At 39.1% G+C, this 27,823-nt stretch overlaps 1 protein-coding gene across 1 annotated transcript in view; it reads left to right on the top strand.

Moving 5' to 3' along the window:
- Positions 1 to 18,971: 18,971 nt before the first annotated feature.
- Positions 18,972 to 27,823, top strand: part of Bmt2 (base methyltransferase of 25S rRNA 2 homolog) — a 50,208-nt gene continuing 41,356 nt past the window's right edge. Inside the window, 1 exon segment of the mRNA XM_038319433.1 lies at positions 18,972 to 19,125. Within this exon segment, the coding sequence (XP_038175361.1) occupies positions 18,972 to 19,125 (154 nt within the window).

Here is a 27,823-nt window from a genome sequence, read left to right as displayed (position 1 = left end):
TCCAACAACATGAAAGGCAACATGACATCACCACAAGCCAGACATCCCGAAACAACAAGAATTGAACACCCTACCCCAGAAGATATAGAAGAAACCGACATTAAACAGTACTTTATAAAAATAATAGAGGACCTTAAACAGGAGGTAAAAAACTGCCATAAAGAAATGGAGATGACAAACAAAAAGGTAGATGAAATAAATAAATCTCTCAAAGATACCCAAGAAAAACAAGAAAAACAAGAAAAAGCAATCAAACAGGTAAGGGAAACAGTACAAGACCTGATAAATGAAATGGAGGTATTGAAGAAAACACAATCTGAGGGACGACTGGAAATGGAAACTCTGAGTAAACGAACAGAAACTTCAGAGACAAGTATTTCCAACCGAATACAAGAGATGGAAGAAAGAATCTCGGACTCTGAAGATACTATAGAGGAAATAAACTCACAGATTAAAGAACTAAACAAATCTAACAAATTCTTATAACAAAACATTCAGGAAATCTGGGACACCATGAAAAGACCAAACCTAAGAATAATTGGGGTAGAAGAAGGAGAAGAATTACAACTCAAAGGCCCAGAAAACATATTCAACAAAATTATAGAAGAAAACTTCCCCAACCTAAAGAAGGATGTTCCTATGAAGGTACAAGAAGCCTACAGAACACCAAATAGACTGGATCAAAAGAAAGCATCCCCACGCCATATAATAATCAAAACACAAAACATACAGAATAAAGAACAGATATTAAGAGCTGCAAAGGAAAAAGGTCAAGTAACATATAAAGGGAAACCTATCAGAATTACACCTGATTTCTCAATGGAAACCATGAAAGCCAGAAGAGCTTGGATAGATGTGCTACAGACACTTAGGGAACATGGATGCAAGCCTAGACTATTATACCCAGCAAAGCTTGCATTCACCATTGATGGAGAAAACAAGATATTCCAGGACAAAAACAGATTTAAACAATACGCAGCCACAAATCCAGCCTTGCAGAAAGTAATAGAAGGAAAATCACAAACCAAGGAGTCCAACAACGCCGACAATAACTCAGGCATCTAGCGACCCCTCACCAGCACAACTAGAAGAAGGGAAACACACAAACTCTACTACTAAAAATGACTGAAGTTAACAACCACTGGTCATTAATATCACTTAATATCAATGGACTCAATTCACCTCTAAAAAGGCACAGGCTAAGAGACTGGATATGAAAACAGAATCCAACATTTTGCTGTTTACAAGAAACACACCTCAACCACAAAGACAGGCACCTACTCAGAGTAAAGGGTTGGGAAAAGGTTTATCAAGCAAATGGCCCTAAGAAACAAGCGGGTGTGGCCATACTAATTTCCAACAAAGTTGACTTCAAACTAAAATCAATCAGAAGAGATGGAAAGGGACACTTTATACTCATAACAGGAAAAATCCTTCAGAATGAAGTCTCAATCCTGAATATCTATGCCCCTAATATAAAAAGCTCCCACTTATGTAAAAGAAACACTTCTAGAACTCAAGGCAGCCATCAAACCACACACACTAATAGTTGGAGACTTCAACACTCCTCTCTCACCAATGGACAGGTCAATCAGACAGAAACCTAACAGAGAATTGAAAGACTTAATGGAGGTAATGAACCAAATGGACTTAACAGACATCTATAGAACATTCCACCCAAATAGGAAAGAATATACCTTCTTCTCTGCGGCTCATGGAACCTTTTCGAAAATTGACCATATACTTGGTAACAAAGCAAACTTCCACAGTTACAAAAAAATATTAGTAACCACCTGTGTCTTATCGGATCACCATGGATTAAAATTAGAATTCAACAACAATGCTACCCCCAGAAGGCCCACAAACTCATGGAAACTGAACAGTCAACTACTGACCCACACCTGGGTCAAGGAAGAAATAAAGAAAGAAATTAAAGTCTTTCTTGAATTTAATGAAAACAAAGACACAACATACTCAAACCTATGGGACACAATGAAAGCAGTGCTAAGAGGAAAGTTCATAGCACTAAGTGCCCACTTAAAGAAAACGGAGAAAGCACTCATTGGTGACTTAACAGCACACCTGAAAGCTCTGGAAAAAAAAGAAGCAGACTCACCTAGGAGAAGTAGAAGACTGGAAATAATCAAACTGAGGGCAGAAATCAACAAAATAGAAACACAGAAAACAATCCAAAGAATCAATGAAACAAGAAGCTGGTTCTTGGAGAAAATCAACAAGATTGACAAACCCTTAGCCAAACTAATCAAACGGCAGAGGGAGAACACGCAAATTAACAAGATCAGAAATGAAAAGGGGGACATAACCACAGACACAGAGGAAATTCAGAAAATCATTAGATCTTACTACAAAAGCCTGTATGCCACAAAATTGGAAAATGTAAAAGAAATGGACAGTTTTTTAGATAAATACCATATACCAAAGTTAAACCAGGACCAGGTAAATGCTCTAAATCGTCCTGTTAGTCGCGAAGAATTAGAAACTGTTATCAGAAACCTCCCTACCAAAAAGAGCCCAGGACCAGATGGTTTCAATGCGGAATTCTACCAGAACTTCCAAGAAGACCTAATACCTATACTCCTTAAGGTATTTCATAATATAGAAACACAAGAGTCACTGCCAAATTCCTTCTATGAAGCTACAGTTACCCTGATACCTAAACCACACAAAGACTCAACCAAGAAAGAGAATTACAGGCCAATCTCACTCATGAACATGGATGCAAAAATTCTCAATAAAATACTGGCAAACCGAATCCAAGAACACATTAGAAAAATTATCCATTACGATCAAGTAGGCTTCATCCCAGAGATGCAGGGCTGGTTCAACATACGAAAATCTATTAATGTAATCCATCATATAAACAAACTGAAGGAAAAAAACCATATGGTCATCTCATTAGATGCTGAAAAAGCATTTGACAAAATTCAGCACCCTTTTATGATAAAGGTCTTGGAGAGATTAGGGATACAAGGGTCATTCCTAAATATAATGAAAGCTATTTACAGCAAGCCGACAGCTAACATCAAATTAAACGGAGAGAAACTCAAGGCTATCCCACTAAATTCAGGAACACGACAAGGCTGTCCACTCTCTCCTTATCTCTTCAATATAGTGCTTGAAGTTCTAGCAATAGCAATAAGACAACATAAGGGAATCAAGGGGATTCAATTTGGAAAGGAAGAAGTTAAACTTTCATTATTTGCAGATGATATGATAGTATACATAAGCGACCCCAAAAACTCCACCAAAGAACTCCTACAGCTGATAAACTCCTTCAGTAACGTGGCAGGATACAAGATCAACTCCAAAAAATCAGTCGCCCTCCTATACACAAAGGATAAGGAAGCAGAGAGGGAAATCAGAGAAGTATCACCTTTCACAATAGCCACAAATAGCATAAGATATCTGGGAGTATCGCTAACCAAGGAAGTGAAGGATTTATTTGACAAGAACTTTAAGTCTTTGAAGAAAGAAATTGAAGAGGATACCAGAAAATGGAAGGATCTCCCCTGCTCGTGGATTGGGAGGATCAACATAGTAAAAATGGCAATTCTACCAAAAGCAATCTATAGATTCAATGCAATCCCAATCAAGGTCCCATTAAAATTCTTCACAGAGATTGAGAGGACAATAATCAACTTTATATGGAAAAACAAGAAACCCAGGATAGCCAAAAAAATCTTATACAATAAAGGTACTTCTGGAGGCATTACCATCCCTGACTTCAAACTCTATTACAGAGCTACAGTATTGAAAACGGCTTGGTATTGGCATAAGAACAGAGAAGTTGACCAATGGAATCGTATAGAAGACCCGGATCTTAAACCACAAACCTATGAACACCTGATTTTTGATAAAGGAGCCAAAAGTACACAATGGAAAAAAGAGGGCATCTTCAACAAATGGTGCTGGCATAACTGGATGTCAACCTGTAGAAGAATGAAAGTAGATCCATATCTATCACCATGCACAAAACTCAAGTCCAAATGGATTAAAGACCTCAATATTAATTTGAACACATTGAGATTGATAGAGGAGAAAGTGGGAAGTACTCTACAACAAATGGGCACAGGGAACCGTTTCCTATGCATAACCCCAGCTGCACAGACTTTAAGGGCAACATTGAATAAATGGGACCTCCTGAAGTTGAGCAGCTTCTGTAAAGCAAAGGACATTGTCACTAAGACACAAAGGCAGCCTACTGACTGGGAAAAGATCTTCACCAACCCTGCAACTGACAAAGGTCTGATCTCTAAAATATATAAGGAACTCAAGAGACTAGACGGTAAAATGCCAATTAACCCAATTAAAAAATGGGGCGCTGAACTGAACAGAGAATTCTCAACAGAAGAAGTTCGAATGGCCAAAAGACACTTAAGGTCATGCTCAACCTCCCTAGCTATCAGGGAAATGCAAATCAAAACAACTTTGAGATATCATCTTACACCTATCAGATTGGCTAAAATCCAAAACACCAATAATAACCTTTGCTGGAGAGGTTGTGGGGTAAGGGGCACACTCATCCATTGCTGGTGGGAATGCAAACTTGTGCAACCACTTTGGAAAGCAGTGTGGCGGTTTCTCAGGAAATTCGGGATCAACCTACCCCAGGACCCAGCAATTCCACTATTGGGAATCTACCCAAGAGATGCCCAATCATACAACAAAAGCATATGCTCATCTATGTTCATAGCAGCATTATTTGTAATAGCCAGATCCTGGAGACAGCCTAGATGCCCTTCAGTGGAAGAATGGATGAAGAAACTGTGGAATATATACATGCTAGAATACTACTCAGCGGTAAAAAACAATGACATCTTGAATTTTGCAGGCAAATGGATGGAAATAGAAAACACTATTCTGAGTGAGGTAACCCAGACCCATAAAGATGAACATGGGATGTACTCACTCATATTCGGTTTCTAGCCATGATTAAAGGACATCGAGCCTATAAGTTTGGGATCCTTGAGAAGATAATAAGAAGGTGAACTCCCAAAAAAGATATAGTAATCCTCCTGGATATTGGAAGTAGACACGATCGCCAGGCAAAATTGGGAACTTGAGGGTTGGGCAAGACTGGGCCAAGGGAAGATGGGGAGAGAAAAGTGTGAAGGGGAGAGCGGGGGGAGCTCGGAGGAATGGGGTGCTTGGGATATACGAAGGGTGGATATGAGAGCAGGGAAGCATATATCTGAATTTAAGGAGCTACCTGAGGGTTGTCAAGAGACTTGACCCTAGAGGGGTTCCCAGGTTTCCAGGGAGACGCCCCCAGTTAGTTCCTTGGGCAGCTGAGGAGAGGGAGCCTGAAAAGGCCAGTTCCTATAGCCATACTGATGAATTTCTTGCATATCACCATAGAACCTCCACCTGACGATAGATGAAGAAAATGACAGAGCCCCACCTTGGAGCACCGGACTGAGCTCCCAAGGTCCTGATGAGGAGCAGAAGGAGAGAGAACATGAGAAAGAAAGTCAGGACCGTGAGGGAACCTCCAGCTGGCGACAGATGGGGAAGGTGACTGAGCCCCACATTGGAGCACTGGACTGAGCTCCCAAGGTCCCGATGAGGAGCAGAAGGAGTGAGAACATGAGGGAGAAAGTCAGGAACGAGAGGGGTGCGTTCACTCATGGAGACGGTGGGACAGAACTAATGGGAGATCACCAACTCCAGTTGGAATGGGACTGATGGATCATGCGACCAAACCCGTCTCTCTGAGTGTGGCCAACAGCGGGGGCTGACTGAGAAGCAAAGGACAATGACTCTGGGCTCGGATTGTTCTTCATGGACGGGCTCTGTGGGAGCCTTCTCAGCTTGTTCGATCACCTTCCTGGACCTGGGGGGAGTTGGGAGGACCTTGGTCTTAGCATAGAGTGGGGAACCCTGATGGCTCCTTGGCCTTGAGAGGGAGGGAGGGGAGGTATGGGTGGAGGGGAGGGGAGGGAAGGGGGAGAAGGAGGGGAGAGAAAGGGGAGAAGGAGGGGAGGGAGGGGGGAGGAGGAGGGAAGTAGATGGAAATTTTTAAATATAAAAAAAATAAACCATGAGAAAAAAAAAAAAAAAAAAAAAAGAAAAAAAAAAGCCAAGATAAAAGTGCTAATTGTGGAGAACTCCAAGCAGAAAAAAAGTAATATATTCAAAATACTTAAGGTGAAAAAGAACTTAATGTGTTTATGGACCTGAGGAAAAAATTCAATGACTGGATCATAAATGAAAAAACAACTTGAAGGTAGAATAATAGGTAGGATTATAAAGTCCACAGCTTGGAAAGCAGTATAAGTGGCTAGGGTATTTTATACATACATACACTCATAATTAGAAAGAATAGAGTTTATACTATTTGGAATACAATTTTAACGGATTTAATGGATTTGAGCAGGAGAATGGCATGATGTATTTTGTCTATTAAAAAGGTTATTCCATTTCCCCAGTGTTGAATAGACTAGGGAACCAAGCAGAGGTTTGGGACCTAGTAAAGGCACATTCGCAGTTTAGGAGCTAGACACTGATGATGGGCAGTGCTTTGAATCAGTGGTTGTGCACATGAGTTAGTGAGCAGCTTACAGTATATGTAAAGAGGGTCAAGAGGCTTTGCTGAGGTACCATGTGTAAAGGAAAAGAAGTCAGTATTGACCAAAGTCTTCTACTGTACAAGACAGAAAGACTGAGGAAATAGCTGCATGGATGCGAAAAATAGATGAGTTTCAATATGTATAGTTGAGTAGAAAAGGATCCTGGAAAGAAAGAGAAGGGAGGAAATACTGAAATGGGAACCAAAAGAAAATAGCCACGGAGCACAGCAAAGTGAAAGTTGCTAGCCATTTTGGCTAAGCAATTCCAGTAGAGTTTGGGGAATAAAACTCAGACTGAAAAAGCTGATCACTGAAGGGAAAATGAAGCTGCTGAGCAAACAGAAGTAAACAAGCCTTTTAGGTTTTGTTTTGAAGAAAAGCAGAAAATGAACTAAGATATGGAGGAGATCTTGTGTCAAGAGGAGACCCCGAAACTTAGCTGTAGTTTGGTGGGGGTGCTCTGCTGTAATCAAGAGACTGATTGTCCAGGAAGTGAAGGTATAATAACAAAGGAGTCTGAAAGCAGCCTGGTAATGAGGATATTCTCAAAAGATTGACAGCCAGTATAGGGCGAACTAGAGATGGAGAGCAGAGAACATAGCAGGGGTGGAAATACAATCACAGGTATATGAAACAGCAGCCAGAGAGTCCAAGAGGAACGATGAATCATTTTCTGAGGAAGAAGCATCCTTGAAGCAATAAATACAGGGAGACTCCATTTTTAGTGTTTCCAAAAGAGCATGTGATAGAGGTCTTTGTATAGCATTATGAAACCATTGCAGCAGTCAAAATAATGATCATGTGATAATGCAGAAACAAATTCATCATCTTAGAAAGGGAAGCTCTCAGTCTCCTGTCCATTTTCCTTTTCTTCTGCCCTTCTTTTCTCCCGTCCTCTGTTCCATCCCTTGCCAGGCTTTCTGCCTTTGGCCATGACACAATAAAGGCTCTTGACAGATTGCCAGTGTGGAATGAAGTTCCCAGCATAAGTGAGAGAGGAAAGTGGGGGCAGCACTTGTGTTAAATATCCAGCAAGACTAAATGACTAAAATTGGTTATGAAGAATCCAAATACTGAAGAACAAAGCCAAATTATCTTTGGCTATTTTTTTTCTATCACTATGAAAACTTCATGAAACTGTTACACATCATTTGGCGACCCTAAACCTGCCTTTCTGGGACATTGTCACTCATATTTGGCTACAGAATAAATGACATTTTCCTTTGGGGTGAGAGTTGTGCTTTTGTGTTAACACCAACCTGTTGACTGTGGATTTCCCAGCTTCCAGAAGTATAACAAATAAATCTTTATTATACATTACCCAATCCACAATACTCTATTAGAACCATTAATAAGAGACTAAAATTGAAACACACATGTAAGTATAAAGATATGGCTTGTTGTCTTTGGGAGATACAGTAAATAGTACAGTCAGGGAAAAGCAAAGAAACAAAATTTGAACATTTTTTTAACTCAGTATTTTGATAGTCATAATCATTAAGAGTCTCTTGAGTTAAAAAAACATCAGAAATCAGCTAGTTCAACTTAACAATAAAATAAATAATGAAATGAAGGTGTCATATAATAAAATGATACAGAGTTCTGGGAACTTCCCCATCATAAAATTCAACAGCATAAATGACATGGGAGTTTGGAAAGGGACTAGAATATTGTCCAGTTTTTCACTAATTTCTCCTTTCCCTTTCTAATCTGCATGCTTCTTCTACAGTCTAAATCACTGAAATATAATAATTCCACAATTCATTGGTGTAGATATTACAGAAAGGAGAATGCCTACCTTAATTCACATTTCCATTCATTCTTCAGTCAACTATGGCTAAAGGGTAGAAAATAATTTAAAAGGAGTAAGGCTTCTGTGGGTCCGTTCTCATTGATTAACACCTGAAGAAAGAAGATAATGGGTTAGATGCTAAGCAGAGAATACCCATATACATTCAAATTTTATTTCATAGCCAAGAAAGTAGCATGTTAAAATCTATCATTTAGAATAAGATAACTTCCTGTAGCAATATGAAAAATTAGAGAAGAGATTTACAAGATTTTGTGGGGTTTGAGAACCATTAAGAACAATTCCAAGCAAAAATAATGAGATTCCATTAGGACTTTGATAGTAACAAAGGTGGAAAGTCAGGCAGGGGTAACAAGCCCACTGCGGGGACTGAAAGGATGGTGCCTGGGTACACATGGCAAGGAGGATGGATAAGAAACAATAGTTCCCAGATGCATATTTGATCAAGAGGACACAAAGGATTGCTGATTATTAGGGCATGGAAAATGAGAAAAATATGAGGTCTGAACAGGACAGTCTTTTGTATAGAGGACTACGGTACACCCAATGCCAGGGATGAAGTTCAAGGGAAGTTGGGAAGTCAATATGTATAAAGCACATAGAACACAGTTGGAGCTTGAAGCTGGTATGAGATCACTCAGGAATGTTATGTAGAGGAAGAAAGGATAGTAGTTCTCTGGAAAAATTCTGACAGAAAAGATAAAACTACAAGAAGAATTTAAAAATCAGGCAGAGATAAGTGGAGATAGGTGTGTATTGGGAGGCAGCATAGTTTCAGAGGGGCGGGGGTGAATAATGCCTAAGTCTTCTGGGAAGGAAAATAGGATATGAGCTGCAAAGAGACCGAAGCATTTAACAAGCACATTGGTGTGTGACATCCTTCTGTATATGTCTTGCTTTTATTGGTTAATAAAGAAGCAGATTTTGGCTTGTGGCTTATCAAAATAGAGCTAAGCCAATGACCTAAAGCAGATTTGCCACCAGATTGGAGTGCCAGATTGGGTTGTTTATATCCACATAAAAGCTGAAAGAGTTTGGGAAGCAATTCTAGGTGCAAAATAAATAGAGTTTAGGCAGTTTCTTGGTAGCTACCATTATTTTCCCCCACCATGGGCTCATGGCAAGCAGGGGCACCACAGCTCTTTTAAGAGAGGTTAAAAACTGCATGGTTTCTTAAAAATTATGGCAGCTTCCGGGTTCAACAGCACAACCTTTTCTGACTCTTTTGGGGGGTTTGGCTATGGAGCATTTGAAAGGGGATTGTGAGCAGAGTCTTACAACTTGTTTAATGGCAACATAGACCCACTGTGTGCCTGAAAATGGAGCAATGTACATAGCTCTCAGAGGCAACGAACATGCTTCTGCCATGTTGGACTGGGCAGAACCAGCAGGCAGGACCATAGAGTTATTTCTAGCCATGCCTGCTTAGCATTAAAAAAAGAAAAGTGTTCCTGGTCAAAATAATTACAGATATGCAGGCAATAAAAATAAATCCAGATGGAAAAGACCTCTAAATGGGTCACAGTGTTGGATAAATATGCATAGGCTTGGGAGAGAGAAGAAAAAGAGTACAGAGTTATAAAAAGAAACAAATCATTAAAAAAATAAAACAAAGTGTTTAAAAAGACAGAGTAAAGTCATAGATTAAAGGAGTAATGAACAGTAAGCCTCGTAAAGATGGAATATACACACATAGTCTGGATTATGTATATGATTGTGTTTTCTTTAAATTTTTTGACTGCAGAGAGACGTTTCATTGTATGGATTGCTAAGCTAAACCAACATATATGTTGTAAAGGTATCTTGACTTCAAAATTTGGTTCTAAGACTATGATGCTTTGGAAAAGAGGTTCTTCTTTTGTTGAATGAAAACCTGTGGATTTGTCCCAGACTAATGGTTTGATGGCCCAAGACTACATGAAAGGTCTTCATTAAAAAAAAAAAAAAAACCAAAATACTTTGCCCAACCAAAAGCAAGAAGCATTTTGGAGTCAATTCTAGAATTTTGGAAGTTGCTTATAATGCACTTTCTGTGTACTTAGGTAATATTATACCCTTCTGGGATCCTTTATGGAGTTGAAGAATAGGTAGTTATAGTTTTCCTTAGTTATGATAAAAAAGATCATGTATGTATAAATATTGTAACTAATTCTTATTTGATACTTGTTTTGTTATATGTAATTTTACTATGTTAAAGTTAAAAACCTTCCTTTATTTAAACCGAGAAGGGTAAATGTGTGGGAAGTCCTTCTGTGTATGTGTTGCTTTTATTGGTTAATAAAGAAGCTGCTTTTGGCCAGTGGCTTAGCAGAATAGAGCTAGGCATGAAAACTAAAATGAATGCTGGGAGAAAGAAGGCAGAGTCAAGGAGATGTCATGTAGCTGCCAAAGGAAAAAAACCACAAATCTTCAGTTGGAACCTTGCCAAAAGGCCATCAGCCTCGTAGTAAAATATAAAATAATAAGAATGGGTACTTTACGATATATGAGCTGTCTAGCAATATGCTTAAGCTATTGGCCAAGCGGTGTTTTAATTAATACAGTTTGTGTAATTATTTTGGGTCTGAGCAGTCCAGAACAAACAAGCAGCCTTCTTCAACAGCACATCTTTGCTGACTTTTCTCAGAACACTGTAAGCAGAATGCCCAGGTTGGAAGTCAGGTCACACTGGGAATTGAGAGGTAACTGGGAAAGAAGGGGAAACAGAGCCTAGGGCATGCTCTTTGCAAAAATTGTGCACTAACTCAAATACCTGTCAATCAGTTTATAATGATTTGTTCTCTTCAAATCTTTTTTTATCCTTGTATTGATAGGAATAAAGTAGATCAATGCTAAAGCTCCAATTAAACTGTAGACTACCGACTCACACATTTCCAGAGGTCACCTTATGTTTTGGCAAATTAATTTTGTGGCCTTTTACAAAAGTATATTCAATGGTGTAATTTCTCACCTTTATTTCTACTGGCTTCTGTGGCACTGTCTCTAATGATTTCTCCCACTACCTACCATTCCTTTTTCCTCCATCTCAGCTCTCAGACACATGACCTTTTTGCCAATCTCATTAAAGCCTGCGCTCGTTTTCTCAAGTTTCCTATCAATCGAGGTAATTGCTTCCTACACGAAACTCAGTCTTCCATTAACTAGCTCATTACCTTAAGTTAAAAGTTCAGAAACTTTCTCAAACTGAAATCACTGCAGTGTCCTGGAAAGAAACTACTTTTTGAAGATGCAAGTCTATCTGTAAACTAAGAATTTTTAAATTGGATTTGTTGATGGACAAACCCAGCGTTTGTCGATCTCGTTCCTATTTGTACCCTTTTTCCTCCCTCACTACAGGGGCACATTTCCTACTTCTTAAGTCATAACGGTGGCTGGTAAGCATGGGTTTTATTGAGGCCAAGCTCAGCGAATGTTCTGGTTACAGCTCTACCCGTGATGATGCTCTTTAGACAAGGAATTCTAGTAAGATTCCTAGAGTTCTCTTTTCAGATAAAGACAATTAGCTCAACAAACATTTCTACTCATTGTCCATGCTAACTCGTTTTATTTTTCAATTTTATAGGCTGATCTCACTGATTTTAAACATCCTTAAAAGTTTTTGTTTCTTTTGTTAAGTGAAAAAGTCCAAGAGTCATAAAGTTTTGGGGGGAAAAATTAAAGATGTAATAAAGGAAGTGTTCAGAATCCATTATGCTTAACGATTAAGTTAAATTCTTCTTTGGTAAACATTTTCTCTAATAGTCTACTTAAGCTCAAGAGGTACATCACTTCAAGTGGAAAACATCTCAAAAGAACTAAGGCTGGGCATGGTAGCATGTGCTTGTAATCTCAGCACCTGGGACCAAAGGCAGGAACAGTACTGCAAATTCAAGGCCAGCCCATTCTACATAGCAAGATACATGTCAGCCAAAGATATATAACAATGTCGTATACCCCCCCACATGCAAAAAAGTTAATAAGAATATAAATTAAATAAATAAACAAACCCCAAATGCATAACCAATTTCTCAGGCTAATGTGACTATTTTTTATGATTGTATGCAAGAATTCATTCTATAACCCAGATACAAGTACTTGCAAGGTATATATGACATCAATCATATTCTCTCAGTGCCTCACCAATTTGCTCCCTTTTATGAATTTTAATACATTATATCCAGAAGTACTATTCACAGGACAGTAAGGTACTAAGATTTTCTTCTTGATGCTTTGTAATTTGAGGTTTTATACTCGAACCTGTGCTTTGTTGTGAATACTTTCTCTTTCATAGCATGGGGTATGAAGTATTTTTTCAAATGGTTGTTCAACTAGCTTGTCTTAGCTTTTTTCAAAATAGAAAATTTTACATTTTAGTGGGAAATCCAGGATTTATCTGTATATACCTATTATTCCCAAACTTCCTCTCCTGTTCTATTGATCTATTTGCTTACATTTGTGCCAATGCCACACTTCCCAAATTAACTAATTAATTAATTAATCAATGTGTTTGTGTACTATTTATTCAAATGTTCTGCTTTATTCTGCTTTGTCATAACTGTTTTGGACTTTCTATTTTCTTTGTATTTGAGCTTTTGAATAAATTTGTCAATTTCTACAATATAACAATAAAACTATTGGTATGACTTTGTTATATATTTATTTTATTTTTGTGTATAGCACCACATGCATGAAGTTCCTTTGGAGGTCAGAAAGGGATGTTGACTTCTCTGGAACCATCACCATGATGTAGGTGTTGTGAACCAAATCCAGGTCTTCTGCAGAAGTAACAAGTGCTCTTAACTGATGAAACATCTATTAAGCCTTACCTAACGAGCTTATTTTTAAAAAAAAAAAAAAATAGGATTTTCTAAATCTTTAGATAGATTGTAAGGAACTGAAATTGTTAACATTGGGGATTCTGACCATAATTAAATACATCTTTATTGACTAAAATAAATTTGTTGGGAGTTTGATTTTGAAATCAAGAATTTTATGGAACCACTAAGTAAGTTGGAAATACATGTTTCCTGGCATAGTAAATTAAATTCTAATTCTTTTACAAGAAAAAATTTTTAGCAATAGCAGTCAAGTTTAAGAAAAGCATGGGGATTAAATTTGACATATGAAGCCTTGTAATTTCTGAGGTAGTATGAGATTTGGGGATCAACTTTTACTCTTAGGATAAGACAGAAATGCTTCAGTAGCAAACACTGAGCTCTAAAAGTAAATTGATACATGCTTAATAAGGGAAAGTATAAATTAGCTTCCTGCATCCAGGAAAATTTTAGTTTCTCAGGCTCCTTGAGACATTTGTGTCTATCCATTTTTAACTATTATAACATTTGACTTTTCAATGCAATCACAGCCAAAGGTCACTTTTTAACCACACATATTTGCATCAGCTGATAAAACCCAGCAGACAACAATCCCCCTAAAGTTACTGGAAAAGCTTCAAGTTCTCATGATTTTCTTCCCTGGACCCCTCTATACAAAAAGTAAAATTCTCCACTAGGCCCTTCTATACAAGATGTAGAATTTGTTTTATTTCAGATTTTGAAATGTCATTTACTACAATATGTCAAGTAGCTCCACATTTCCCAAAGAATCAAGGAGGCAAATCTAGACTGTCTCCTCAGGCCCCCATCTTCAATGAGCATCTAAGAGACACAACAATGACTTGGGGGATGCCTGGCTGCCTTTGTGTTTGGCTTACAGAGGGCATGTCAAGCAGTGAGAGCCAGAACTCCATCACTGCAACCCGAGAGACTTACCTTTCACAGTCTTCCTCAACAAACCAAACTAGTCACTCGACTTTCTGCTCCTTTGTGCTTTTTTCAAGAGGGTTTCTAAGAACAGTGGAGGCTTCTTACAGTCTTCTTACAGTGTTCCCCATGTTGGAAGTTCCCCAAAAATAAAGATGTTGCCCAAAAGGAACTGAGCAGCAGGGATACAACATTCCTCAAGGAACTGTCTAGGTCAATGTCAGCCACAGAATCACTGTAGAATGGGAGCTAAAAGAGATCTTTCAAATTTTATTTGGAAGTGTCTTCTAAATTTTAGTTCATTACTCATTAGAAGGACATAAATTAATATAGTCTTCTCTGCAGCATTAAAAACAAAAACTACATATATTTTTCTCAAAGAAAGCTTCTGTAAGTTGAAATAAAATACAAAAAAAAATAGTTTTTCTATCCCAACTAATGATGCTTCTACAATATAAAATTAAAGAAAAGATTTATACTTATTGGTATTTTTGCATGAATGGTTAACAACTTTCCAAATAATAGGTATCTATTTCCAAGATGGTATAAATTTTACATTTCTAGTGTTGTATGACAGACTTTTCCTGGGGAGATACAACAGACATGTGGCTCACCCCAATTAGGAAACTGATGACATACCAAAGTGTGGATACCATCTGTGCTGGCTAGTTTTATGTCAACTTGACACAAGCTAGAGTCACTTGAGAAGAGGAGACCTCAGTTAAGAAAAATAAGATGGGGCTGTAGCCAACCCTGTCGGGCATTTTTAGTAAGTGATTGGAAGAGGAGGGCCGATCCCTTTGTTGGTGGAGCCATCCCTGGGCCATTGGTCCTTGGTTCTATAAGAAAGCAGGCTTAGAAGGCAATGAGGAGCAATCCAGTAAGTAGCGCCTCTCAATTGAAAATAGAATATAAATGGCGTAGCAGCGGTTGGAGGAATTTGGAAATAACCAAAAATAGTCCTTTTAGAATAAATCAGTTTTAATAAAGGGAGAAAATGGGATAAACTTATAGAGCCAAGATTCCAGGGAAGAGCAGCAAACCAAGAGGAAGAAGAAGGGGCCGGCCTACCCCTAACCTGGTTCTTTTAAAGGTATCCTCCGCCCCTGGGGTGGCCACGCCTCATTCAAGGGAGTGGTCAGCCGCCCCAACAAAATGGTCTAAGTCATTCAGAGATTCCTAATTTCCATTAGCAGTTCTCTGTTTCACAAGGATGCTCAATAAAGGCAGAATGAAAGGGACTAGACCTTGACAAAGGCACCCAGAACCTGTGATGTGGACTTCTAAAGTTTGCTTTCAACACTGAGTATGTTTTTTTTTTTTTTTTTAGTTTCCACTTTGTTATACTTTGCTGACTCTCTTCATCGCCAATAGCATTTCATTTTTCTTATAAAGAATATGACTATAAACAAAAAGGACAAGGCATTTCCTTACTGCTATATGAGATGATGTTTTTCAACAGGTGAGCCTTGGCCTTGCTATAACATGCCTAGAAGAGAGTGTAGAAAGTGGTCAGATAAGGCAAGAAGTGAAGATGAGAAATTAGTGACCAGGGTTGAGTACAGTCTTAAGAAATGGCACTTTTCCAAGACTGCTTTGTCCTTCTCAGTGTATAGTGTTTAATGCCAACAACTTCTATCTCTGGAAGACATCCAAATTAATAGTGGAAGAAGATTCTAATAAATTAAAAGCTTCAATAGATAAGGGAAGAGTGCTGGTATTTGCTTGGCCATAGGGCATGCTTGTTCAGTATGACATGAAAACTATATGCTTCAGTGAATGCCTTTTCTTAAATTCCCACATTCACTCCAATGTTTTTATCCTTTTTTATAAGGTCTTAAAAATTCATCTGCTAGTAATATGAAAGTTTAAAAAGGCAAAACAAAGAAACAAACATATCCTTGGCTGAAGAGTTATCTCAGCAGCTAATAGTTTACTGCTCTTGCAGAGAGCCCACATTGAGTTCCCAACTCCTGTTGATGACCTATCGGTAACAGCTCCAGCTGTCCCAAGGTATTCTTCCAGCACCAGAGGGCATGACATGTACATGCACAAATCTACACATTTACAAATAATTAAAATAAAAATATTTAAGTAAAATGATTAGACTTAATGTCTTAGATCGAAAAAGTTACTATTAAAACAAAATAAACAAAAACAACTGAATAATATTCAGTACAGATGACATATCCTTTCTTTACTACCAACTACTATGTAGTTATCAAATATTTTCAACTTTATTTGCCTTTCATATGGGGAAATCAAAACAAATAAACAAAACAAAACAAACACCACAAACAAACCATCTAAGCTCTCCTTTCTTTCCAAAAGAAATTTCCCTCTCTAAGACCACACTACATGTTTCTTTGTTAGTTGTTTTAAAGTTTATCTCTGTGTCTGATCATCACTGTGATATTTCTGATCCTGTGATCTGGAAAGCATGGTGAAATGCTTTGTTCTGCAGGCTCATCTGAACCTAGGAGGGAACATGCAATAGTTACTGTATAAACTGACTGCATGACCATTCTATTGCATGGCCCAGGGGAAAGTTTTATGGTAGATATGAACAGCCAGAGGGATCTGGAAGAGTCTAGAGTGGAGAGAAAGTAGTAGACTAGACATGGCCAGCAGGCTGGGCCTTACCAGGAGAGAAAAAGGAGCAGAGTAGGCAAAGAGAGAGGAGAGGGCCCGTGGTGGGTACATGGGGGGTAGACATGGGAGAAGGGGGTAGGGATGGGTTGCGGTAGAAAGGTCAAAGAGAGGTGAGAGGAAGACTGAAAGGGGACCAAGGAAGGGCAAGAAAGAGGAACATAGCCAAATACACATAGCCAATACAGCATTATAAAGAGAATCAGAAACTGGGGGAGGGAAGCTCCTGAGTTAGAGGAGTTGGAGGGAGTGTGTGAAAAGAGCCAGGCTGCCAGTATGAACTCTAAAATGCTGAGGGAGCCTGGAGGCCATGTACTTTGGTGTGCTAATAGGGACCACAGACAACCGTTTGTCCCTTCTGCCAGCGGTAAGGGAAATAGTTCCTTTGGTAGATGGGAAACAGCTTCATGTGTTCCTGATGGATGCTGGCTTTTGCCTAATCCCCAGAATCTGGGGAAATGGAGTTTCCTTTGGACCTAACGGTTACAAAAGGAGAATGTTACTAGTACTACAAAATCATTGATCTGAAAATTTCAATGCAACAATGTCTATACAATGTAATGTAACCAACAGCTACAATGTGGAGGTAGTCCCACAATTGGATACTGTTATTCTTTTGGTCCCCGCCCCTTTCCACGCCCACTCCCAGCGACCTCTGGTCTCTTGGAGTCATCCTCAATCTCTTCCCTCTCTCTCTTCTCACTGCCCCCTTTTGCGTGTGCACACGCGCCCTCTCTCTCTCTCTCCCTCTCCCTCCCCCTCTCTCTCTTGTTCTCTCTCTCTCTCTTTCTCTCTATCCCTCTTTTTCTTGTTCCTCCCTCCCTTGACCCGCACTGTCGAGCACACCCTTCCCTTAATAAATAATTCTCCCACGCACGTGGTCGCGTCCTGGGTCTCCCTTCCTCCGGCTCCGCGATACACCCCACGCAAAAAAAAAGAACAACATTGGTGCCGAAAGACCAAAAGAATAACAGATACAACTCATTCCTGGCCTGCAGAAGCTCCTGCAGCCTAGGTACCAGTACAGAGCTAATAAGGTCTCCTTTTGGAGAATACTCTTCCAGGTTTCTTTCTTTCCAGACAGGTTTCTCTGTGTAGCTCTGTCCTGGCCTGGACCTTGCTCCGTAGACCAGGCTGGCCTTGAACTCACAGAGATTGTCCTGTCTCTGTGCCCGGAGTGCTGGAATTTAAAGCATTGGCCACGACTGTGCCACCATGCCAGGCCTAAAAAGTTAAGAAAGGGAAAGCTGATTAGTGAACTCTTTATGCACTTATAGACTAACTCTCCAAACCCACGTGTGACAGACCACCTGAGCAGACTTTTCTGAGTTCTGAGACAACCTACAATCAATGTAGGTTTTCCAGACACCCCATGGTATGATGACTACAAAAGTTTTATAGGAAGACGATGTGGCCTTTTAATGTTTCCAGCTTGGTTTTTCCGCATCTCCTATTGTTTATCTATTACCTTTCCTTTGCCCATTTAGGTGTCTTTCGTGCAGCAGCAGCATGCCTGGCATTAACCACAGTTAGCTGGAGAATTAAAGCCGGATTTGGTAGCTTGACCTCTTCTTGACCCCCAAAGAAAGCAGGCAAGTTTGGAGTCCTCCCTGAAGTGTAAAACCCTGTGCAATCAAGTCTTCAATGGGTATCTAGTTGATAGGACTCTTCATGGGTGCAACGGGAACTCAGATGGTGGCATCATCTCATAACACTCAGCGGAAAGTTGGGAGACGTGCCAAAGCTAGACCTGACAATGAAGCCCAAACTCAGCAAACTCGGAGGCGCAAGCGCACCTCGCACCACCAGCCTCCTCCCCATCAACCCCTCACCCCCACCCCCCAGGCCCGCTAGGCTCCTCCGCACAGCATCCGGGGCGGGGCCTGGCAAGAGGCCCGACGCTCCCTCCGCCTCTACCAGCTGCTCCTTCCCAAACAACCCGGCGCTCCGCCGCTGCCCTCCGCCCATTGGCCCTTGGCCCTTTCCATTTCCGCCCAGCCCTCCGACGTCCACCAATCACCTGGCGCTCTCGGGAGGACCCCGCCCCCGAGGCCTTGGCTGGGGCTGCTCGGCCTCGTCCTCCGGCTGCTGCCTCCGCTGCTGCCTCCTCCTTCCCCAGCTCCTCCGGCCGGGGAGAGACCGCGGGGCCCGAGGGGCGGCGGCAGCGGCGGCGGCGGCGCGATGGAGCCCGGGTCGGGCGGCCGAGGCGCAGCGCGCGGCCAGCGGCCCTCGAGCGCCGCGCAGCCCCGCGAGCAGGAGCGGAAGCTCGAGCAGGAGAAGCTGTCCGGGGTGGTGAAGAGCGTCCACCGGCGGCTCCGCAAGAAGTACCGCGAAGGTAAACAGGCAGCGGGCGGGGGAGGGGAGGCGCGTCCCCCGGCTGGGTCAGCGCTTTCCAGCCCCACAGGCCACCATTGACACACACGGGGGCGGCACGTCTGCCCAGGCCGCCACCGGCCTCCTGCTCTCGCCTCCCGGAACCCTAATGGGCAGTGGCCACCGGCCCAGGCCCTGTCCCCAGCGGTGTGCGAAGACCGCTGTCACCGGGCACACACTGGGAAGGAGGGAGGGAGCGCAGGGATGGGGCTTTCAGGTAAGACCCGAAGACAAGGGAAAATCCACTCGGGAAGGAGCCCGGCAGAAGGGAAGCTGCCCTCCGGATTGCTGCGCTGGACCAGCCTGTTGTTCTGTTCGCTTGGCAACAGCCCCTCTTCCTCTTCGCCCACTGGCAAGGCCGTGCCGAGGCCTCCCCTGCCTGGTCTCCCAGGGCTGCGAAGTCAGCAGGCCCAGGAGATGATCTCAAGGTGCTTCACCTTGTTTAGCCAGAGGAAAGGATGGCAGGCAGCTCCATCTTCAAGTTTGTGGAGGCAGGCAAGAAAGATCTGGAGCAGGTTCTTTAGATACTGTGCAGTTTTGAATAGTGTCTAACCACAGAGACTCTGAAAGACACGCATGCCATTGAAGCCGGCCATAGATGCAGCCCCTCCATGGAAACAGCTTTACTGACTTTTGCTTATGCCAGAACTGTGTGTGTAGTTGGATTTTACGACTTATCCTGGCATTTTTTAAATGGAGGTTCTCAAACAAAGCAACTTTATAAGATTTCCGAAGGTGAAAACTTGCTTTATTCTTTTGCTCAGGGGAAAAAAAAAGTCTCTTAAGTATTAAAATGGGATACTTTCAGCAGATTTTTGCTTTAACTTAATTACAAAACTCAGCAGTGTTCTGATGTTTAGTCCTTTAGCTAGTTAATAATTTAGGTTAAAAGAGAAGTTATGACGGAAGGAACAAAGACCTGTGAGATCATGTTGCTTTCCAGTTTTATGCACTTTCCAATTACTCTAGAAGTTCATTCCAAGCCTTCTTCCTTTGAGTGTCGTATTGTGTTTCATTTTTTAAAGTATTCAAAGTTTCTTTCCTTGACAACTCAGTCCTGGCTTTTAATAGAGGCCATTTGATATCCCCATAGATGGTTTATAGCTATTGTTTGATAGGTACCAATAGAAGAGCCTTGGCAAGCATTTTAAGGTATTGAATTTTTTTTTATTAAAATTGCTTTAGTTCCCAACCGCAATTCAATAAAATGAGTGGTTACCATAGCAACAGTTGCATCATTCTTGATAGTCACAAAATGCACTTACATAATGGCATTCTCTGTTGGTTTTTATGTTTGCAGAAATGAGGAAATAAGTGGACCCACTTTTCTTCAATTTATAGTGCCATTTTGTACAAGTCTAAGACACGTCTTTTAAAAGAAAATGACTAGTATATAATTCAGTTTCTATTACTAACCTTTTTGTGATAATTTCATTGTTATTCATTATTCATTTATTCATGAACGAATAGGTTCCACTTAAATTAACACACTGCTAATGTGTCATTATCTCTTTAAGCTGTTGTTTATGCATGCTTAGTTCCACATGTTTAAACATGTCTTTAAGCCCAAATTCTAACTAGGGGAACACTTAGTTCATAATGAAGATGGGTACTTAGAAATGACCAGAACTGAAAGCAGTGCATCTAGTTCAGAAGTCAATGATCTGATGAGCAGGTAAAAAAGTCCGGACAGATCTAAGCCTTTGAATGAAGCTATTCTTTTGGCATTTTAATACCCTGAATTCCATCCCCCATCTAGGCTTCTCTAGGTTTTGCTCCAGTGATGTATAATACCCCATCAGTTAACTTGCAAAGTAGATGATCTGAATGAGTGTGTCCTTTCCAATGTTCACGTTTTGTATGGCCCTGGTCTCAGCTGTTTGAATGCCCAGGAAGTCTGGCTATATAATCTTAAATTATTCTTGATATTTATTAGTACAGCATAGTATTGTAGTACTGACGGTCTCTAGACTTTGTATTCTAATAAACTCATAGCAGTTTTCTCACCAGGAAATGCAGTGAAAAATCCCACTTAAAATCTTGGAATGTAAGACTATAAGAACCCATAGTTGTCATGAATGATTCTTAAACATGGTTGATCTTAAATTGTCTACATTTTATCTCATATCTACAGTTCCTGGACCTCCATCATTAGGGACAGGAAACATATTAGCCAGATTTAGTGTAGAACTGAAATTAATTCTTTCATTTTTATAGAAGAGTGGACTCTAAGAAGATCAAAGTAACTTTCATGAAGCTGAGAATGTTCATCATTAATGCCATACTATTTTATGGGAGAGAATAGTTTCTCTCCCATCTCTTATACTAATATTGGTGATTTACATGTTAGAATATAAGAGAAAGTGGAGAGCAGGAAGCGATACTAAAAGTTGGGCAAGGAAGAAGGATATTCGTTAGTGGCTGTGGGCTGGAGGACATGTATGTAGTTGACTTGGGGCAATGTGCAGTACAGCTTTTTCAGGGATATGCTGATATGAAAGAAATGGTTTGGGTTGGAATGGAAAGGGAATCAAAGCAGTTACTGAAAAGAACACAAGCAAGGGTAAAGAATGTAGTGTTGAAAAATAGAGTTTTTCTTGCCTTTATCTCCGATAGTGGATTTGAAACGCAACCGAAAGAAAGGTGAAAATGAGAGCTTCCTGCCGTGGTCAGGAAAGGTGTTTTCCTCCCCTGCTGTAATCTGTGCAGCTGGTGAGTGTTGACAGTGGTGAGCCTGCGTGGGCTGGGAGAGCGAATAGTGTTACAAGGGCAGCTTGGTGGACTTGATGTGCTCTGACCACTGTGTGACTCTGCTCCACTTCACTGCCTGCCGGTGTCACCAGAGATCGTATGCTAGCCTGTATAAGGAAGATGAGAATTGGCCGTAAAGAGCAGTGTTTGAGATAGTTCTATATACCTGAATAAGTTACTGAAAGAAAATATGGGCACAGTTCCTAGCATTGGTAATCAGAAAAGATGCTTTTATGTCCAGCCACTTGTAGATAAGACACTGTTATAAATTGAGTTTATGTGAAGAAAATCATGCTCGCAGAAATGGGTATTTTCTATCTTTGCTATACAGAATTATAGAGTTTGATTTCCACAGCAACTTAAACCATTTTAAATTGATGATAAGATGTATAGACAGCTTATTTTGAGGAAATAACTAGTTTGGTTTTGCTTTTTAAATAAGGACTTGGTTGAGTGGTCAGATTTACTTGAACAGTGTATCGAATTTAGAACTGAACTGGAACCATGTGGATTTTCAGTTTTGTTTTTGCTTTCTTTTGTAGTTTTGGTGTACATGTCATGTGAGTGTGTGTCTTGTGTGTATACACGTGTATATGTGTGCCTTTAACTGTGAAGCCCAGAGGTCAACCTCAGGTCTCTTCCTCGGTTGTATCCATTTTATTTTTTTGAGACAGGGTCTTTTTTTGAACCTAGAGCTCTCTAACTAGGCCAGACAGGCTATTCAGAAGTCCCCAGAGATCGTGGGATTATAGTGGCATGATGTTGTGCCTGGGCCTTTTATATGGTGTTAGGCATGCTTGCAAGGCAAGTGCTCTAGTGACTAGCCACCTTTTTAGCTGTCATTATTTTTCGAGCAAACACCTGAAATGAGAGTATTGTGGAGAACTCATTTTATCTTCAACTTTTCTTTTAGTAGACTTTCTCCACAGCTGTGTTAATAAGTTGGCCAATTCTATGGCCACCAAGAGATTTTGGAAAGGTTCTCCTCTTTTATTATTATTCAAGTGATGTTTCATTTTACATTTTCCCCTAATCAGTACCTATTCTGATATAGAGTAAGAAAAGTGTGTGCATGTGTGTGTGCTCGCGCGCCTGAGCGCACGCATTTGAGAGAATCTTTGCTTTATCACTGCAATAGATTCTTCACCAAAATCTAGTTAAGTTAGCTCTAGAAGATTTTGTTGTTGTTGCTTCATTTGTTTTTTTGGGGGGGGTGGGGAGTTGTTTTTGTTTTGAAGGGGCGATATGAACAGATTGTAATAATCAATAACACTAAGGAATACTAATGCAGTTGATTGAGTGAAGGGCACAGAGTAAGTGTGCAGTGTGTGTTATCTATTTGATTTTATCATTGTGTGTCTTTGTGGTATATTTTAAATGATAACCTAAGAACAAAAGTACTAATGTAAATCCTTTGGTTACTTCATAGGTCATAAACAAACAAACAAACAAACAAACTCAGGAGTTGTGCTCTTAGCCTTGGGCCCCTTACAAGTGTTCTCTTTGGAACTCCATGGAGTATACAGTAGACAGAAGAGTCAGAACAGTGAAGCAAAAGTACAGTAGACTGCAAAGGAAGTAATCCAGAAGAGAAGAAACTAGGTGGCTGTTGACGTTCATCTGATTTAGAGTTGATTTAGCCATGGTGGTGAAATGGAGAAAAATAAGAATAATTTCAAAGGTAAAATAAGCAGTTTTCATAAAAGTAAAGAGGAAAAAGACAATAATAATGTAAGGATTTTTGGGAAAATGTTAGTAGCCATTAAACCCCAGGTTAGAAATGCAATTCTATGTGTCTGAGTAAAAGTGCTGTGGGCTGGGTAGACAGGCAGAGCACCTTAGGACAGGGGTGGAGACAGTGGTTAGTGTGCACCAGCAAAACTGCCCAGAGAAGTGATGATGTGCTAAGAGGTGCTTGGAGCCTCCACAGAACACAAGGAGCACTCCCAGAAGTTGAGTTTCTTCTGTACTAGGTTGTAGTGCTGAAGAACTCTGCCTGCTATTTATGCTTCATTTACCGTGAAAGTACACAAAAGGGCAGCTTACCGTCTTCAAGAGAAGACAAAATTAGAATTCTTACATTCTTTAAGAAATGGTGATTGATTTTGATTCTGAAATATTCTCAGCATTAGCCTAAGGGCATTGCTTTTTGAATATCCAGTTTTTAGCTTCCAGGACCTAGTGTGATGTTTCTTATGCGTTAATGTGTGCCAGTACTCGGTTAATTTTAAAATGCTGATTCTTGGGCCCCAGAAAGCAATTGTGTAAATTGTAAATTAGGACACAGTTTTTGATGCAGGTCACTGTTGGACCCTGGTTGAGGAAGGTGACACTAAACTAAGGTTATTTTGTTGTAAAAGTAGATAGTTTGATGCAAAAAAATGAAGCTCCTTCCTTGTCTGCCTATATGATGCTTCATTTCTATAACAAATCATAGTATGCAGGAGGGAACTGTCAGTTGGGATAGCTAAGTTAGTGATTTCTCTATTAACTTCTTAGTGTTTTTGCTATACTGCTATAAAAAGTTATTTATTTTTAAGGGACAATATGCATATCAGCATTCTGTCTTTAAATTTCCCTGTTAGTAGTTTTAATGCTTAAATTGATTTCATATGTTAGATTGTCTCTTTATTCTTTTTTGTTGCGTCTTCACATTTCCGTAGTAAAAATAAGCACACTTATGCTGATATCTAAATAATATAGGCAAATGTTTCACATAGTTTCTGCCATACCAGTCTTTTGTAGTATTTATTATAATTTAGGACAGTCTGGTACTTGGAAATACCTACCCTTTCTGTCACAGATTGAAAACTGTCACATATAACAAAATTTCCTTTTTTGTAATACTGTGCTGTTGAAAGAGCAATCTCAAATTGTAAATGTAAGTATTAAAAAGTTCCTGTTTTATTATGAAACTTACTTTTGGATCTCCCATTTTTATTCTTTTTAATTTCTAAAATCAGTGGGATCACAACTGTCTTCAGATTACATAAATATTAGAGATGTTGTTTGTTGCTGTCCTACCTGTACACTTCCAAGGTAGCATTAAGATTGGTTGACTCTTGGATATTATCCCTTACCCCATCTTAAAACTAGGAATAGTGATAGCCAAGAAATTTAGCCATGTATTGTTTTCTTGACAATTTAAAATTTATTAGTCAAGCATAGTGGAATAAGCATTTAATCTCAGCACTTAAGAAATTAAAGCAGAAAGATGAAGAGTTGGAGACCAGCCTGGACTATATAACTCAACTCTAGAGAAAATAATCATCACCATCCCAACAACAGCAACAAAAACTAAATAGATAAATCAGTTAATTTCTGTCATATTATCAAATGCTACGGTCTAAAATTAGAAATCTTTTGGCTTCTTAAAATGCTATAGATGATCATTTAGACTAGTTCCTTAGAATGTTTAGCGCAGATTTGAGCCATGAATATACAGTGAATTTATTTGTAAAGTGTTGGGGTAAATGACAGGTTCACACTCTAGATCCATTAAATAAAAGGTGTAGTTGTTTACAATGTGCATTGAGAATTGGCAACTAGAGATGAAAACAACTACCAGAAAATTAAAGATAATGCAGTTACAGAGATTAAATACAGCATTTGACTGACAAAAGCCCTTTGTTTGTGGTTAGGAAATCATTGTAGTTGTGTTTTGCAGACCTTTGTTCATGTCCATGATCATTCATAAACATAAAACTCATGACAAAGGCAGGGTGGTATGGTGACTGAGGTATCTTTTTTTCCCAATCAGTCATCAGCTTCGTTTCTCCATGTTCTGCACTAGCATTGCAAAAGACTTATAGATATAAAACATCTATGGCCACACTGACAATATGTGTAAGTCACATCCAGAAACTTGCTCTGATTTCTACAAGTTTAAGACGTACGTAGTATTAGATCCCTGAGGTGTTGCCTCGAAGTTAAGGAAATATATTGTGATCTGTAGATTAACAATTACCACATTAAGCTTTAATTTTGTAGCATTTGCTGTTCATTGGACATCATTTTAAAGCTTGTTTATTGAAGTATGTGTAGTTCATATACAGTAGATACCTTCTAAAATACAGAATTCTATGAATGTTAATAGTTATATGTACATATGAAAATGCTGCCATATAATATAAAACATTCCATTACTCCCAGAATTCCCTTTTCCATCTTTCTATCTTTCTACTCACTGTCCCATTTAGGCTCTTTTGTTATAGAGGTACTTTCAGAGTTTTATATACTTAGAATGGTATAGTTTATTGAATCATGACTTTTAAAAGCCAGTAATGTGTTATGAATTACAGGCTAAACTACCAAGAATTGTAACATGTTGATTTTTGATGTATAAATGGTAATAACCTCTCTGATATGTTGTTATCTCAAGTTGTTAGCACTAAATACATACATATGAGCAACATTACATGGATTCAATAGTATATCATACTATTGTATATAAATTAATTAAAGAAAAGATCATGATAATTGAGTAAGTTTTAGGTCTATACCCTGCTATTTAATGAAAATATATCTTACATAATGATTTCTCAATCTGGTTGACATCACATAACAGTTATTCTGTGTGTGAATGACTACTAAAAATTTACTTCTTTTCTAATATATACATTCTAAGATAGTTACAGTACTGTCCATTAGATCTTTAAAGCTTATTCATTTTACAACTTAGTTTTTAACACTTTGACCACATCTACATTTTTATCTCTTCATCCCTTTTCCTCAAACCTCTGATGAGCACATACTACTCTGTATTTCTTTAAGCTCCTTGCTTTAGAGTCTACATATAAATGATCTGAGATGCATGTCTTACTGTGACTGGTGTATTTCATGTAGTGTGATGACCTCAGAGTTTATTTACATTGTCAAGAGTAGCAGGAGTTTCTTTTTTAAATTGAATGGAGTTTCATTTTATATATATATATATATACACACACACACACACACACCATACTTCTTTTGTCTACTACCCATTGATGGACATTTTTTTCCGTATCGTAATTAATACAACAGTAAACATGAGATTACAATGTCTCTTTTACATATTGATTTTGTTTTTCATATATAAAGAAGGGGAAACAGAGGGGTGAAAGGGAGGGAGGAGGTGAAAGCTTTTGGATGTTTTGAGGAGCATCTAGATTGTTTTCCATAATGGCTGCATTGTAATCTCAGAACAAAGTCCATAGGCCCCCTTTCTCCACATATAGCAGGTGGTTTTTTGTTATGCTAGCCATTATGCTGTAGTTTTAGTTAGCATTTCCCTAACTACTAGTGATGATAACCATCTTTCCATGTACCTAGTAATCATTGGCTTGGAAAAAGTGGCTTCAGTTCCTTTACCCACTTTTTTAAAAGGCTGGCATAATTTTGCTATTGAATCTTATGAGTCCCTAGATATTTTTATATTAATATTTTACCATTTGTGGTTTATAAATAAATTAGTCATAGAGTTATTCTCATTAAACTTTAAAATCTCTGCTTTATATTTATACCTTTTAAGAATGAGAATTAGGATAGTTAGAAAAATAATATCATTTGTAATTAGATGATCCCAACATGTAAAATAAAGAAATTCACTTTCCTTGAATATAAGAACTCATTATAATCTAGTATTTTTACTAAAATTACTTTTCCTTAAGCTTAAAGTTTTTCAAACAGACCTGTGAACTCAATAGATGTAATTCTACTTCCACTGTAAATTAGTTGTTATTTTTAGTGGGTATTTAAAAATATAAATGTCAAGAGAATACAAAAAGTAGAAGTCAAGGTGTTGTGAACTTTGTTCTAGAATTTATATGACTTTTAAGTTGATTTTTAAAACTATGTAGTTAAACAAGATATTGTTGCTGATTCTCTAAGTTTATTATTCTTGTTTGATTATGAAGTGTGTATGTAATGAT

The sequence above is a fragment of the Arvicola amphibius genome, chromosome 2 (assembly GCF_903992535.2).
Source record: "Arvicola amphibius chromosome 2, mArvAmp1.2, whole genome shotgun sequence".
In the NCBI taxonomy this organism is placed as follows: Eukaryota; Metazoa; Chordata; class Mammalia; order Rodentia; family Cricetidae; genus Arvicola; species Arvicola amphibius.
This window is presented reverse-complemented; position numbering and strand designations above follow the sequence as displayed.